Consider the following 15,398-nt stretch of genomic DNA (forward strand, 5'->3'; position numbering starts at 1 on the left):
TTCAATATACAAAATTTAAAATAAAACAATCCATGCAATAAAAAAGTATCTAGAAAGAAACAACTACCATTTCACAAATCAGTCAACACAAAAAGGAGTCCAATGCCCATTATAACTTAAAGTTGGGAAAAGAACCAAATCCTGAGGGACTGAGGACTGTGCAAACTTTTGGAAGAATAGCGGTCCAGAGGCCAAATGCTACGAAAGAGAAGACCTGTTTCTTGGGTCCCATTGAATGTATTGCTTATCAATGGCATCCAGAGCATTCTGCTGAATCATATAAGATGGACAACTGTGAAACACAGGTGGTTCCTCAAATAACCAAGCTCTGTGCCATGAAGAACTTTGTAAAAGACAATCAGCACATTGAAATGTACTGAATGCAGCTTCCACAGTAAAGGTGTGGCATGGACATAAGAAAGCATACCCAAAGTTGCCTACAGTACGTTGCTGTGTTCTGGACCATCTGCACTTTCTGAGTGGTCTTCAAGTGTAGTTTCATATGCGGTCCATTGCAATGATCCAAACACAAGGTGATCAAGGTTTCTTAGGGCTGCACATATGCGTGCAACTGATTCATCAGATGAACCTGTACAAAGTCTTTCCCAGCAAGTTGTCCCTTGTTTGTTCAGTAGAAACTGTGAGACCAAGTGCAACCCCATTCAGGACTAAGGATGGAGCACATCAAGATATGGGTGGTCCAAAAACCCATAGCCACTTGGTTTTGTCAAGGCAGAGCTTAGCTTTTTCCTACAGATTCCAGACACAGGGAGTCAGAATAGGCAGGTTAGCCTGGGATTGAAATATTCATCAAAAGACTAGTGATACCTGACATTAAAGTCACCCACAAGGAAAATGTGATTCCCTACACTTTTTAAAAATTGCAAGATGGCCAAGATAATTTGCATATATGTTCTGAGTTTGATTATTTAAATTTGTTATAGCCACCTATTTCAGTAGATTCTGATCATCTTACAATCAGTTTCATAGTACATTGTTCTTCCAACAGTTTACAGTTTACAGCAGCAAGCTGAATGGCTTTGATTACAGAGGCTATCGATGTATAATTGGAAGATCTGAAAGGCCAGTTTGGAGACCAATGATTTTGAAGAAGGTCTATCTGTGTGGTCATTGAGACAACACTAGCTTAATGGCATAAAACCAACCAGTCAATTTATGAGTTCTCATATCTCAATTCACTTTCAAAAGAAGACATAACAAGGCAAATCTTCCCATTGGATAACCAAGAAAGAGCCCTGTCTTTGAGAAATTGGTGGATAATTTCTTCTTATTCTGAAAAATTTAGTGAAATAACCCACCCATTTTTTTTGACAAATCAATGTGATGAATTTCAAATGACTATTTATGCAAGCTTCAGATGAGATGCCTAACAAACTTTGTGAATGTAGTTAAGGGAGGTACAAGGGATGTTACAGGAGACATTCCTATATCTAGGGAAAGGGAGAAGCATGAGAAATAAATTAAAGAATAATTTACCCTTAGTTATATTGGACAAAAGTTGTGCAGGAAAGTTACTTGGTAGGATTTCAAGATTAATGTCATGCTCTAAAAGTTTGATAAACTCGGCAAAAAAAGAAGAAAAAGAACTACTTAGATTTCTGTATAGACCTGTCTGCTACAAATTAGAATTTCTCTGGCAGAATCTCAAAATAGATGTTTCATGGAGTTCAACTTATACATCATAAGAAAATTATAAATAGCAATAACATACTCATGCTCACCTTAAACACTGGAAGAAGCCTGAAATTATATAGAATTCACTAGCAAATAAAAATGACTTAGCAGCACACACACAAAAAGGAAAGGTTAAATGCAAGTCCTGGAGAGAATATATTTAATTATTTCTAAAGAAACAGCCATATTTTAAAAAAAACTGAAACCTTCTTTCATGCAATTGGAAATCTCTTTTTGCTAGAAATACCAACCTTAATCTGAATCACTGCAAAATACAGGGACCCAATTTTCCAGTTTCAACCCATAGTTTCTGCCTTAGTTCCCATTTCTAGTTCTGCTTCTACCTTTTCAAAGGAGACAATTTTTCTCTCCCTAGAAAATTTCTCTCCCTTTCTGGGCTGTTGATTTGTGGATGAACAAGAACCAAGGCCTCAGCTATGAATGAGGACTGTTAATGTCTGCAGTCAATGAAAGATCCAAACTAGGATGCAGACTAACATTCACAATAGTTCAGTTCAGTTCACATGAAATTATTATGTAACCCCTCATATTTGTGGCCTGTATACAAAAGGTTTAGGCAATAACTAATGAACTTTCAAACCATAGTAATTAAAACTTCTATAAACAATCTGAACTAGAAAGTTAACCAAACTTTGCTTTGTCAAGGACATATACTCTCATACTTAGTATATGACAGTGATGTCCTCGTGTGCCGAAATCGTTTGTACACACATTTCAGAGTGCGCTCATGTGCCCATACCCACAATATATTCCACATCCTGCATATGTGTGCATGATTCCCCGTACTCCCTCCGCCCTCCCATGCATGCATGTGAACCCCCACGAAACCCCATGCATGTGTGCATGAACTCTTGCCCTCCATCACACATGCACATTTGCCTCCCACATGCACAGCAGAGACCCAAAAATCAGCTGGGTGGTGAAAGGTGCGCACGCATGTGCGGTGGAGCTGAGCTGGGCGATGGCTCGTGTGCCCTTGGAGAGGGCTCCACATGCCACTTATTCACCATCATGGGTATATGATATACAGTAGAATATTTTGACTATTAGAAAAAACGGAAAATGGCTATGGAAGTACCTGATTATTCAATAACACATAGATGCCAAAGACAGTTTAATACAAAATATCAATTGTGCCCTAATATCAACAATCTTTCTTTAACTTTTAGAGGCAATAAATCATAGACACCTTTGTATTATCACTTTTCAAACAGAGGTGTTTTATTTGTTTATATTACCTTCACCAGGCCCATCGGTTTCGTCCATCGAACTGCAGACTTTGGTAGAGGCTAGTGAGGTAGAGGAACCACTGTGCTGAGAGCTCTGAAAATATAGAATTGGGTTGGAGAAAGATAATTAAATATGGTTTCAAGTAAGCTAGATTATAACAAAAAGCATCTAGAGGGACTTCCTGATCATCTGAAATGATTTTTTTTTTAAAAAAATGCTTCTGTAACAGTCTATTCCTGAATACCTTCAGAAACCATTTTCAATTTACTGCTTATTATGTAAAAACATGTTATGCAACATTTTCTTTCCTTGTTAGCCTCACTATTTTTTTAACAATTCAGAGCATCTCTGTTAAAATGCTCTATCATTGAAAATGCATTGCTCTGTTTCTCTCAGTAATCCACCATTTAGGATTTGAGTCACCAGTTCATTTGCTTTCTTACCTGTAAAGTTTGCTACATGAATGACTTGCCATAGCAGAAAAGATGCTTATTCAAAAGGTCTGTTAATGTTTCTCATGCCTTCTTCATAAGCCAGAGATGTGCCAAGAGCCATTAACAAATTAAAAGTAAAAAAAGAGATTTTGTCTTCTCACCTTATTTGTATATAGCCTTCTAATATCATTATGGTATCTTCCCAGTCCTTAAACCATACATCAAATTTTAGCATAAAACCTGGATATGCACCAAAGAAGCTGGTGGTCAGGAAGCCAACATCAGGCCAAGCAAGTTATTATTTAGTTTGCATTTCTGTTAGGTAGATCTTGATTAGGAATCTGTCTGTACTTATCTATTATATATTTAATTGGCTATCAATGTGTACATGTATTTTAATATAAATATCAGGGATTATCTATTTCTCTGTTTGTATCTAATGTTCAAACAATGAATCATATGTAAATGGTTTCATACATTTATTTGCACTCTTGCTATATATGTATACATACAGTATATATGTGTCTGTGTATGTGTTATGTATTAGAAAGGGTGAAGTAAACTATATATATATATATGTTGTTGCTCCATGCTTGGCAATTTGGTTGCAAATGTTTTATGCCCATTCGAGGAGACATCTTTCAGACCTGGAAGCCCTCTTTTACCCTTTCGGATTTCAGGCCTGCCACTTTTTACTGTGGGGAAATGGGAGGGAGGATTATACAGAGTATGTGCGATGTGTAGCCATGATAACATTCTTTCTCAGAAAATCAAGGTCGCTTTGTTCCTGCACCTGGACGGATGTGGATGGGAGGAATCTTTTCCCGTGGCAATGAATGATTGTACCATGTTATGGATTTGTGGTGTTGGGGCAGGGTCTTGAACTTTCAACTGGGTAGGAAAACCTGGAAGCTTTCAGATTTGGGTTTTCCCAGATGGGTCAATATGACATCTGTAATAAAATGGAACTTTGAAGAATCTCAAGCCTTGGAGTTTTCTTTTGTTGGGGGTGTTATTTGGAATTCTGACATTAACCTGAATCTCTGTATAATACACATACACACACACACACACACACACACACACACACACTTTCATCTTTAGTATGGTTTGGATTGTGCTTGTCTGGGGGAAGTACTGGCCTTTAAATATCTTTCTGAGTCCTGGTCTGATTTCAGGTTATGTGACTGGCTGGCTGTAGTTGCTGAGTCATAGCCCTTGGTTTGAAATACTGTTTCTGTGATGTAAATTAGTGCTGGTGTTGTTGTTCAGATGTCTTCTGATGATATCATGGTCTGGTTTTGGGTTGATTTGTTTGGCTGCGTATGATGTGGTCGGTCAACTAAATCAATCCAAAACCAGACCATGACATCATCAGAAGACATCTGAACAACAACACCAGCACATCACACAGACGGTACTTAAAGGCCAGTGCTGCCTCAGACAAGCACAATCCAAAGCTCACTGAAGATATCTCCTCGAATAGGGGCGAAACGTTTGCAACCAAATCTCCAAGCTCGGAGCTCAAACCAACAACATAACTGCCAACCCGAGCTACTAATATTCAGAGACATTTCAAACCATATATAAGTATATTTATTTACTAAATACATTAGTTCAATAGGACTTTTTGCAGACTTTTTCTTCAAATTTTGGGTTTAATAGCAGCTTCATGCCCCTTCCCTTTTCAAAGTTTTTCATTTATATGTTAGATTAACATATTTTCCTTATTGCTTTTATAGCTAGCTCACCTAACTATATACTTTTTCAAGAGGCAACATAATATTTGAGCCTGGACTACAAAGTGCCCCAAACATCAGAGATTTAAAATTGTAAAGTTTTCTGTATCTGGTTGCTACCATCTAGTGGTATTTCTAAGGTTCATAAATTGTAGTTCTAATAATAATACTTCTTATATCAAATTGTTTTACTACATAAGGATATTATCAATAGATTCTTAACTATAGGGAATCAAATTATAGATGTTTTCAACTACTTAAAGATCAGAGGCAATTATAGTACAAAAGAAGGTAAAATTTGTTCGATGTATACTTACTGCAATCTTTTGACCTCTTTCTTCTAAGAACTCTTAGAATTGCACTCATTATGCCTTAATCTCTATAACTGATATGACTAATTTCTTCTTGTGGAAGGAAAATTTTACTTATCACTGCCTTCTCATTTCTACTTTTCAATGACAACTCTGAACTAACTTCATCTATTCAACATACAATATTAACAGATGGCTGACAACAGTTTTTTGGAACAGTCCAAAAACTGCAGAATGCTCCCCAGTGGCCAAATAAGTGGAGACAAAGAGATAGTCTAAAGATTGGCTTCAACTAGTATGATAAGATTCATAGATGAATTGGGACTATAAAGGCCTGCAATTTTGCCCAAATGCAACATATTCTCCAATTCATTATTTCCAAACCTAGTGGGCCGAAGACTGAGAGGTCCAGAAAGTTGAAGTCCAACACATCCAAAGAATATCAATTCTCTACTGCTCTGATACTTCTTTTATAATATTAGTAAGATATAAAACAAGACAGTAGAAAGACATTCCCAAACTATTAAAGATATCCAAGCATCAAACTCTCATGATAGCAATGAACTTTTCCTGGTTTTGCACAAAGAAAGCAGATATTTGCTGCCTGATAGGAACAGGGTGGGAATGTACCAAATAAATTGAGCATTTGTATGGGGAGTCTATAGTAAAATCCCAGAAAGGAAAGATATATGATATTAATTACCATACAGCTTCACAGTAAAAAGACATAAATTTCAAGTTTGCACATATTTATTTCTGTGTTTGTTTCAATACATCATTTAAAAATAATACACATCATAATGTAATTAAACAATCTGTAGTCATTTATAAGGTTGATGTAGCTCTATCACTTTCGATCACTTTACAAAATGGACTTCACAGATTTTTAATCTTAAGGAAAAAAAATTGAATACCATTTAAAAATCAGATTATCCTGTGATCTTTGATTTCAATGTATAGTTACTTTTCAACAGTGTTAATGATACTGTTCTATTAATATTAATAAAACTGAAATACACACTTTCATATAAAACTCTTTTGATTTTTTTAATGGGGTTATTTAAATATTGACACTGATCATTGACTCTTATTAACTTAGGCACATGCAGGTCTAACATCCAAAAAACATAATCTATACAAATATGATTGTTTTTATATACAATCATTGAATTAGAAAGGACCTAAGTGGTCATCAAATCCAACCCTGGTATACTCCAGGATTCACTGTACCATTCCTGATGTACAACAATGTAGATTCTGAAATTCTCGAGTGAAGGAGAATAAACTATTTCTTATGGGAATTTATTTATTGATTAACATCTCTTACTGTCAAGAAATTCAATCTAATATCTAATCTATATCCTAATCCTTGAAGTATCATTCCATTCGTTCTTATGTTACCATCTGCAGCAAGTAAGAATAAGTCCGAACCCTTTACAATAGGATTTAGTGTAGCTCATGATGATTGTTTAATTGTTTCTGCCAAGACATAAAGAGTATTGCTTGTCAAAAAGTTATATTTTACCCAGAAAGCATAAAGGAAAAAAATCTCATTTCATTACATTTCCAGCAGTTAGTATGGTGACTGCAGCAGAATTTCAAAAATGTTCTTACCAAATTATGGTCTCTTACCAAAATTATACCATTATTTGGTTGGGTGAATTTTATTTGATTTGCATCGAAATTTATCTTAGAGAATAGCTCATGCTTTTCATTTTTTTCAGATAATTATTAAAAAAGTAGTTTATTAAAAAAAAACCATGCAAAAGATATTCATTTACCCCAAAGAGCAACTGAAAACCATTCTCACTCAAGGATTCAAGATAAATACTTTTGTCCCTAAATAACAAAATCTGTATTGATTTATAATATTAAACAGAGGGAAAATAGCATAAAACAAGATTAATGTAAAATAGATTAGTGGATAATTTTCTCACTAGTTTAAAACAGATAATGGAATTTCATAATGTCCCTGCTCAATAATAGAGTGATGAAGGATAAACCAAAGATAAATGATTGTGGATTATTAATATATTGAATAATATTTACACTGTGAATTCCACCGAGTTTGGTAGGATATGCAATTACATTTACATGTGATGGCAGCTTTAGCCTGGCAAAGCCAACTTTAATTTAATGTTTCATTATTCTTCTAGACAGATTCATAAATTATCACCCAATGCATCTTTATAGCTGGGAACTTTTCTGGAACCTATTTGGATCATATCAGAGATAAGAGAAAACAATATCTAGTCACTTAATGTCCTCCTTAACTTTTAATGCCCCCCAGCAATGATTTATTAAGATTTGGACTGAACATATTACAAAAGGAATAATTGGCAACCAAGGCATAAACATTAGCAAGCCATGGTTTGTTATCCAAAACCTGGTGTCAAAGTTTTTGACTCCTGGTGACTGCTTGGACTAATCCCTGTAGCTTTGTTGGCAAGGTTTTTCAGAAGTTATTTACCATTGCTTCCTCTATAGGGCTGAGAGAGAGTGACTGGCCCAAGGTCACTTTGTGACCAAGGAAAGACTAGAGATCACAATCTCTAGCTTGTTGCTTTAATGTATACCAAACTGACTCACTACTTTAAGTAAACACTAACATTTTCAAGTAAACATATATTTTGCTTAAAACACACACATTACAGTTGTGGTGTTTTGTTTTTCCTTCCTAATAGTTTGAAAATCTTAATGCACCCATTACTTTAGAGTTCAATAAATTCATGTTTATCTCAGTGATACTTAATCTCTGCTCTTGGATCAAAAGCAGAACTCAAATGATGCTTTCCCTTTAGATCTGGGGATGCAGATAACTAACAAGATAACTAACAATCTGAACTGATCTCTCCAAACATCATCCTCAGTGAAGCATGCAAACCGGCATCTGCATTTCCTGCATTGGATGAGGAGAGTACATCTTTGTCCTTCTATCCTGGTCACTTTTTACAGAGGCACGATTGAGAGGGTTTTAACAAACTGCATCACTGTTTAGTTTGGTGGCAGCATTGCCTCAGATAGAAAGTCCATTCAAAGAGTGGTAAGGACAGCCGAGAAGATGACTCGCTTCCTGTCATTCAGGATATTGCTTAAAAGCGCTATGTGCTTAGAGCTCAAAACTTTGTTAGAGACACACCCACTTCACGGTCTGCTCCTGTTGCTCCCCCCTGAGAGGAGGTTTGAAAGTATTTCTAGCAGGACTACCAGATTGTCTAACAGCTTTGTTCCCTATGCCATTTGTCTGGTAAACTTGGAAGATTTGTTTCTCTTGCCATGTTCGTGTATACATCCGAAAAAGACTTGTGTTGTTTCTCCATGTCATTTAATATATGTGGGTACATGTATAATTTTGTATTTATTTATGTATTTATTTATTTGTCATGTTTATGTTTATATTAGAGGTGGAGACCCTTTGAGAGCTGTATGTAATGTAATTTCATTGTAATATATGCCGATTAGTGTACATTCAAAGTGACAATAAAGTATTTAATTCAATTCAATTTCATCCCATTCCATTCCAGATCTTCAACTTCATCTGAAACAGGGAGGTTGGAGAAATAACACGTTATTCTCTTCTCGCTTAGTTGGAGAACTTAGCACATTCAGGGGAATGCCAAGAGAAAGCTACACAGGCCATTTGATTTAGAATAGTGCACAAACCTATGTAGTGAATGGAATAGTTTCAGCTTAAGCTCCAATGATAATTAATTAATATCAGGATTTGATATCAAACTATATTTTTATCTGACACAAAGAAATGCTATCTGAAAGTATTTTAATTAAACCTATATGCATATGTTATTTTGGAATACCTCCTATTATTTGCAAAATTTGAGTAATTGTGCATAGTTTATTAGTCACTTAATCATCTCTGCTCCTAATCTAAACCATTATCTAACCATGTCTGAAACATATTTTCCATTTTAAGTAATAAATATTTTCTTGCACCAGTAAAAACAAAAGAAACAAAACTGTTTATGTGAATATTTACCTTTATTAAGTAAGTATGGTTCTTAAATATTTAATTCCCATCTTGGATAAAAATATCTTGATTCATGTTGGTATAATTTAATGCTTCTCTATAGAACTCAAACACATATTTTATAGACATTGTCTGGTAATCCAGTATAAGTTTTAAGGTTTTAAGGGATTTGTATGCCGCCCAATCCCGAAGGATTCCGGATGGCTTACATAAAAACAATTTAAAAAATATTAAAAGATATTAAAAGAATTTAAAATACAAGACAAAGTGAATTAAAAAAGACACAACATGCACTCAATCTTAGTGGGGCTGAAACTCAATCAAAGATCAGCAGCCCCAGGCCTGCTGGAACAGCCAGGTCTTAATAGACTTTCGGAAGGCTGAGAGAGTGGGGAGGATCCGGATCTCAGGGGGTAGATAGTTCCATAGGGCTGGGGCAGCTACAGAGAGGGTTCTCCCCCAAGGAGCCGCCAGACGACATTGTGTAGTCGACGGCACGCAGAGAAGGCCCACCCTGTGAGATCTTATTGGGCGCTGGGAGGTATGTGGCAGGACGTATAAATTGAATTTATACTGGTTAAGATTATAATCACCAAAATCAGTTGATCTACTCAGGGGAGTATTATACTTGAGTCTACCCATTTCTGCTTGATTCAAAAGAATGGAAGAATTTTTTCTTAAATATCAAGTAATAACAAGTACTTGCATGGGAAAAGGATCTGTGAAATTTTATGAGTTTTCCTGAACATGAACTTCCATTAAAAGTATTCTTGTAAGGGCTCAAATAAAACGGTCCCAGGCCTTGGAGAAGTTGTACTGAATTTCCTTACTTTGTTTCATTGATGTTAGGAAGATATTGCCATTCCATTCACTTTTTTAGTTTATTTTTGCTTTTTGAGTTTACGCAAACTGTACATGTTATTCCTATTTCTGTCACTCTTACTCTTGTTTATTTCATTTATATTTATTATATGGGGGTCAAGGTTGGTCCTTATATATCTCAAAGTTTGAAGGATATTAATTTCTTTCTCTTAATTATTATTCCATATTCATGTTGCATGACTACAACTGGGCAAGCATTCTAGGCAGTTATTGTGAAGTTATGCACACTGTACTTCAACATACTTGTAGATCCCATTATAATTATTGGGGGGGGGGATAATTCCAGACCAAAAAGCCTTCATGGAACCTGAGGCACTCAATGTAAATGGCAAGTTTTAAATTTTAATTTAGGGTGCACCATTTGAAATGTCATCACCATTAAACAAACTTTAAGAGGAAGTTCTTGCTTTAGTTTCTGGCCACCTGGCTGCTTTTATGGCACACCTACATTAAAGTAGCTGCATAAAAGCAGGATTTGATCTGTAAGTACTTCACTTCCAGATCAACTTAATTTAACAGATGGCCAACATACCATCATTACTCTAGGATGGAAAAAGAAAGATCAGCACTATAGGGTTTCAACCACATTTTACTCAGAGTTTTGTTCTGCAATTCATTGGTAAATAGTTTAAATGGGTAATTTCTGTAATAATCCTCAGGCTGAAAGTACATCAGTGCATACTAGTGCTTTAAGCAGAGAAATTAATATATGCTGAAGATCTTTCTTCTTTTCTATTTGCAGCTTAAAGGGAGCTGTTTATGCCTGATGTACCCCAGAACAAAAGGCCATAAATCAGAATGCCTACAATTCTGCTCAATATTTTTCCTCTCGATAATATTTATTATGGAAATAAAAATGATGGCCAGATTAACTTTACCAAGGTTTTGTTATTTCCAAACACTGCAAATGTATTATAACATTTATGTTGCTTTATTGTGAAGAAACATTGGAGCCAGGAACATAAGTTTAACGCTATTTCATATTCAGACTGAATATTCGAGCAATTTAAGTGTGTTTTGGGGAAAGAAAAACTAGCAAACTACAGTAATTATATAGAATTGAATTTCTCATCATTTAGAAATGTCGATCCCTAACATACACATAGTTGAAGCCAAGGGATTCAATAAACAAGCTATATGAAAATACCCTTTATGATATATTTTATATGAGTGAGCTAGATGATATTTTGGCAGTTTTCAGATAACAAGCAAAGCAATTTACTTCCAGTTCTCTTTATTTTGTAAAAAGCAGATGTCACATTCACATAAAGTGACAATCAGATCAGTAGGTTAATGCAGAGATGACAACGAAGGAACATAATTTTGTTTATAACATAGTTTTATTCAGAAAGCTTCAATATATTTCCGGGCTATCATCCAGTAGAGCAAAGCAGTTGCTAAGGCAGAAGATGTTGGTAACATGACCAGAATGCAAATAATTTATTCTTTAATATGCTATTATTTTATATTTATTACCAGGAAAGGGGAGATATAGTTTTGCAGTTGATTGATAGATGAAAGCAATCAAGATAATTTTTAATTTTTGATTTTCTACTTTTAGTTGCTTAAATTTCTTCGGGCTACAATGTAACAATAGAAAAGGAAACTAAGTTTTGTCTCATGATTCACTGGTATTTCTGGAGTCCTTGAAGTTATCTGATCCTCCCTTATTTTACCACTATTTTCTTTTGTGATTTTTTATTTTGTATTATAAACTAATAAAAAAGAATTTAAAAAAAGAATTAGCCAGCAGTTTGTGAAGGAAACATAGGAAATATTTTTAAATACAACCAGAATTCATAATAATGGGATTTATATAATTTACACAAAAAAGGTTACCCTTCCAAACTAGGGTACACATATGTGTTGTTTTTGCTGTCTGGGAAGAGAAAAATTGGGATTTGTTTATTTGCTTAATATCATTGTTATTTAAAATGAAAAAAATAAATCTGTATTCTGATCACTTTGCTTTCAAGGTACCAAAAAATAAGTCACGCCAGCATTTTATTTATTCAAACTTAATGTGTTTTTTTAAATTTTCATTTCAAAGCCAATAGTAATTTATTTCATATGTTTTTGTTCTGCTTTTCTTTACCTAAGCTTTTTTAATTCCTAGAATTCTTATACACGGTACTGTCTCTGTTGGCTACACTATATTCAGGTAGCTTACTCATCAATATTTGCAGATTCAGGAAATGTCAACTTCAAGTGAATTGTTAAAATCAGGGGGGGATTTTTAATCTATCATAGCCAACTACTAGAAAATCTTGTATCTGTCTGAATACTATAATTATTATAACCAGAATGCTGAGATACTGAATTTCCATGTACCATTTGTTTGAGTTTACTTTTTTACTTTTTATTTTATTAACTTTTTAAATTGTGTTTAATGCTTAAAATATATGTATGTGATTAATGAGATAATTTTCATCTCCAGCAGCAATAGCAAGGCTTCTCTGAACACTTTAAGGATGAATTATAGCATGAATTATGCTAACATTACAAGTTTTTTGGGAGCAAAATAAAATAATTGAGGGCAGAAAAACTACTTAAATTTTAGAAACATGTTAGTTGGAGAATTCTCAGAATTGAAGCCCATGCATCTTAAACTTGCCAAGATTGAGAAACATTGCCATAAGCCATAAATCTAGAAAAATATTCTCCAACTTCAAGGTTTCCTCCCTCAGCATTCACACTTTACATTATAAAAACAAATTGCCTGTATTTATATTTATAGCCAGTCTCCTATGATTAAGGAGAGTGAAAGTGAGCTTGATTAAATTATATTCTACAGGTCAAGCCTTCTTTTTGAACTTTTTTGTACAATAATATACGAATACAAGTGCTCTCTGGTTCTATTCCCCGTCCCCTCAAAACTCCAATCCAGTCATTCCTTGACCAAACAGAAATAACTTTTTAAAATATAGTTCCAGGCTCCAAGTTAATGTGAAGTCCTTAACTCATATTTGGTAGCACCCACAATATAATCAATATGGAGCTCACTCGTTTTTGCTTAAATAGCTACATCTGAAAAGTGTTTTCAGTGGAACTTCTGTTTTTTGACCTATATTTTGTCCATGAAAAGTATCAAATTATTTTTATTTTACCATTTTCATTTTAAAATATTTTGATTAAAAATAAAGGCTTTAAAATCATGAGATTTAATCTGTACACTTTCTGTTTATTGATGACAGATATGATAATGCTGGTAGTTCTTGAGAAACTAAAAATACGTTTTGAATAAAAGATCTTAAGAATTATAAAAATAGCTCACCTTTTGGATAATCGTGTTTTGGCATTATAGATTGCAGTTTAACAATTAAATAATGTGATTGTTTAATTAAAGTGCTGCAGAAGCACATGTAATCTTGCAGGTTTTACATATCATGTTGCTATGGTGATTATCAAAAGATGAACACTCTATTACTTAAAAAAAACTTCTAAATTAATTCCTCCTTGAATTAAGAAGTAAAATAATTGTTTTATTAATTTTTTCTTGTACGGAGTAGAGATAATGTGAAAAAAAGAGGCTCTCAATGCTAATTTTCAAATTCTATTTCGGGTACTAGAATCTACGTATATGAAAATAAAAAATTTTGCAGAACATTTGCAACTTTTTTTTCTATTTTAGGTATAATAGTCTTTTATAAATCTATAATAATTTCTATTATCAACATCTTTCTTTATATGTAGAACAGTAAAAAAACAACTGTAGAGACTTCAGCAGATTTTTTTTAAATAGTTCAAGTGGCACAAAGAAACCACATAAAGTATTTTATATAAACATTTAAACAGATGTTTAACAGCACAAGAGCTATGTTCTATTGCTTGTTACATCAAAATATCATATTATATTATATATTATGCTATCCAGAGATCTTATTGTATCTATTGTATCATGATTTTATTTAGGTCTTTAATAGAATCGTGCATATTTTTAGTTTAAGTTAAATTAAGGATATTTTATACTAAAGTTATAAACAGAAGATAAACTCAAGTAAGTTAAAATACATCTGTATATTAAAATGAAATATTTTACTTGCTATGTAAAAATACTTTTTTTAATAACATATATTGGAGAAATCTGGGTTGAAGATGTATTCTCGTTTATATGGTTCTTTTTAAAAAGAAAAAATATTTTCTTAGTTAAAAAAGTGAAAATTACATTGTAAAATAGTTCTTTTAAATGTTGCTATAAACTTCTAATCCTGAAGTGCTATCATACAACCCCATCATTCATGCCTCATTCAGTTTATACTATTTTACTGTAAATAATTGTAAAAAAAATGTGTTTTAGTGACAAGGAACTTTGCTAAAAACTCGCCAATGAATGGGAAACTCTACCCAAAACAGTTCTTCCTTCCTAGAAAGCATTATGAGCTTTCTATAACTCTCTCAGAAAGTGTGCAAATATGTTTTTTTCCATTTGGATTTCTTTGTCTAGATTTGAATTGTAATCCAATGCTAGTGAAAGCAGAATAGATGTTGCCTTTGCTTTGGGACTCTCTAGGACTTTTGTGCCACAACTCAGTATTGTTCTCTGACCCTACTTAAGGAAGTTTTCTGAAAAACAGCAGACACGCAGGGGAAAGATACACCTTACAGTTCCCTTGTATAAATACCTCTTCACTTTGGGAAGATTGATTAGTAATTTGTGTGCACTATGATACTGTTTTCTCAAGGAAAATAATATGGATCCTTCTAACAACAGTGTCTTTGTATTAAATTATTTTCATGCACTGATAAACAATTCATTTTCCTGGGTTTCTCGCCCCCCCCTTAAACTAACATTTTGGATTTAGAAATAATATATAGTACTTTAGTGAATTATATTAAATAAAATGTTTTTTTTTAAATCCAAGAGGAGATCATATTGGTTTTCAACAGCAAAAAAAATACCTTGCAAATAAACATGTTAAAGTATCATGTGATTTAAAAAGTGAAATAATCTAAAGTATGAAACAGATTTTTCTGAAATTCTAAATTGTTAGATTATATGGCTGTAGTGTATATCTCTTCATATAAAATTTTCTGACAAAAGATATGAAAAAGCTTCTTTGACTAAGAATGTTGTGTGTTTAAATATAGTGGTGTTCAGACA

At 33.7% G+C, this 15,398-nt stretch overlaps 1 protein-coding gene across 2 annotated transcripts in view; it reads right to left on the minus strand.

Annotated features, from left to right (window-relative positions):
* The window catches only part of DCLK1 (doublecortin like kinase 1), a 160,130-nt gene that overhangs the window by 44,264 nt on the left and 100,468 nt on the right, over positions 1-15,398 (minus strand). For both annotated transcript variants that reach the window (XM_014062629.2, XM_014062630.2), the window contains exon 7: positions 2,955-3,039. In XM_014062629.2, coding sequence (XP_013918104.1) covers positions 2,955-3,039 — 85 coding nt within the window. The remainder of the gene's footprint in view (positions 1-2,954; positions 3,040-15,398) is intronic.

This window comes from Thamnophis sirtalis, unplaced genomic scaffold (genome assembly GCF_051295495.1).
Source record: "Thamnophis sirtalis isolate CommonGarterSnake01/CBP01778 unplaced genomic scaffold, rThaSir2_p1.2 scaffold_8, whole genome shotgun sequence".
Lineage (NCBI taxonomy): Eukaryota > Metazoa > Chordata > Lepidosauria > Squamata > Natricidae > Thamnophis > Thamnophis sirtalis.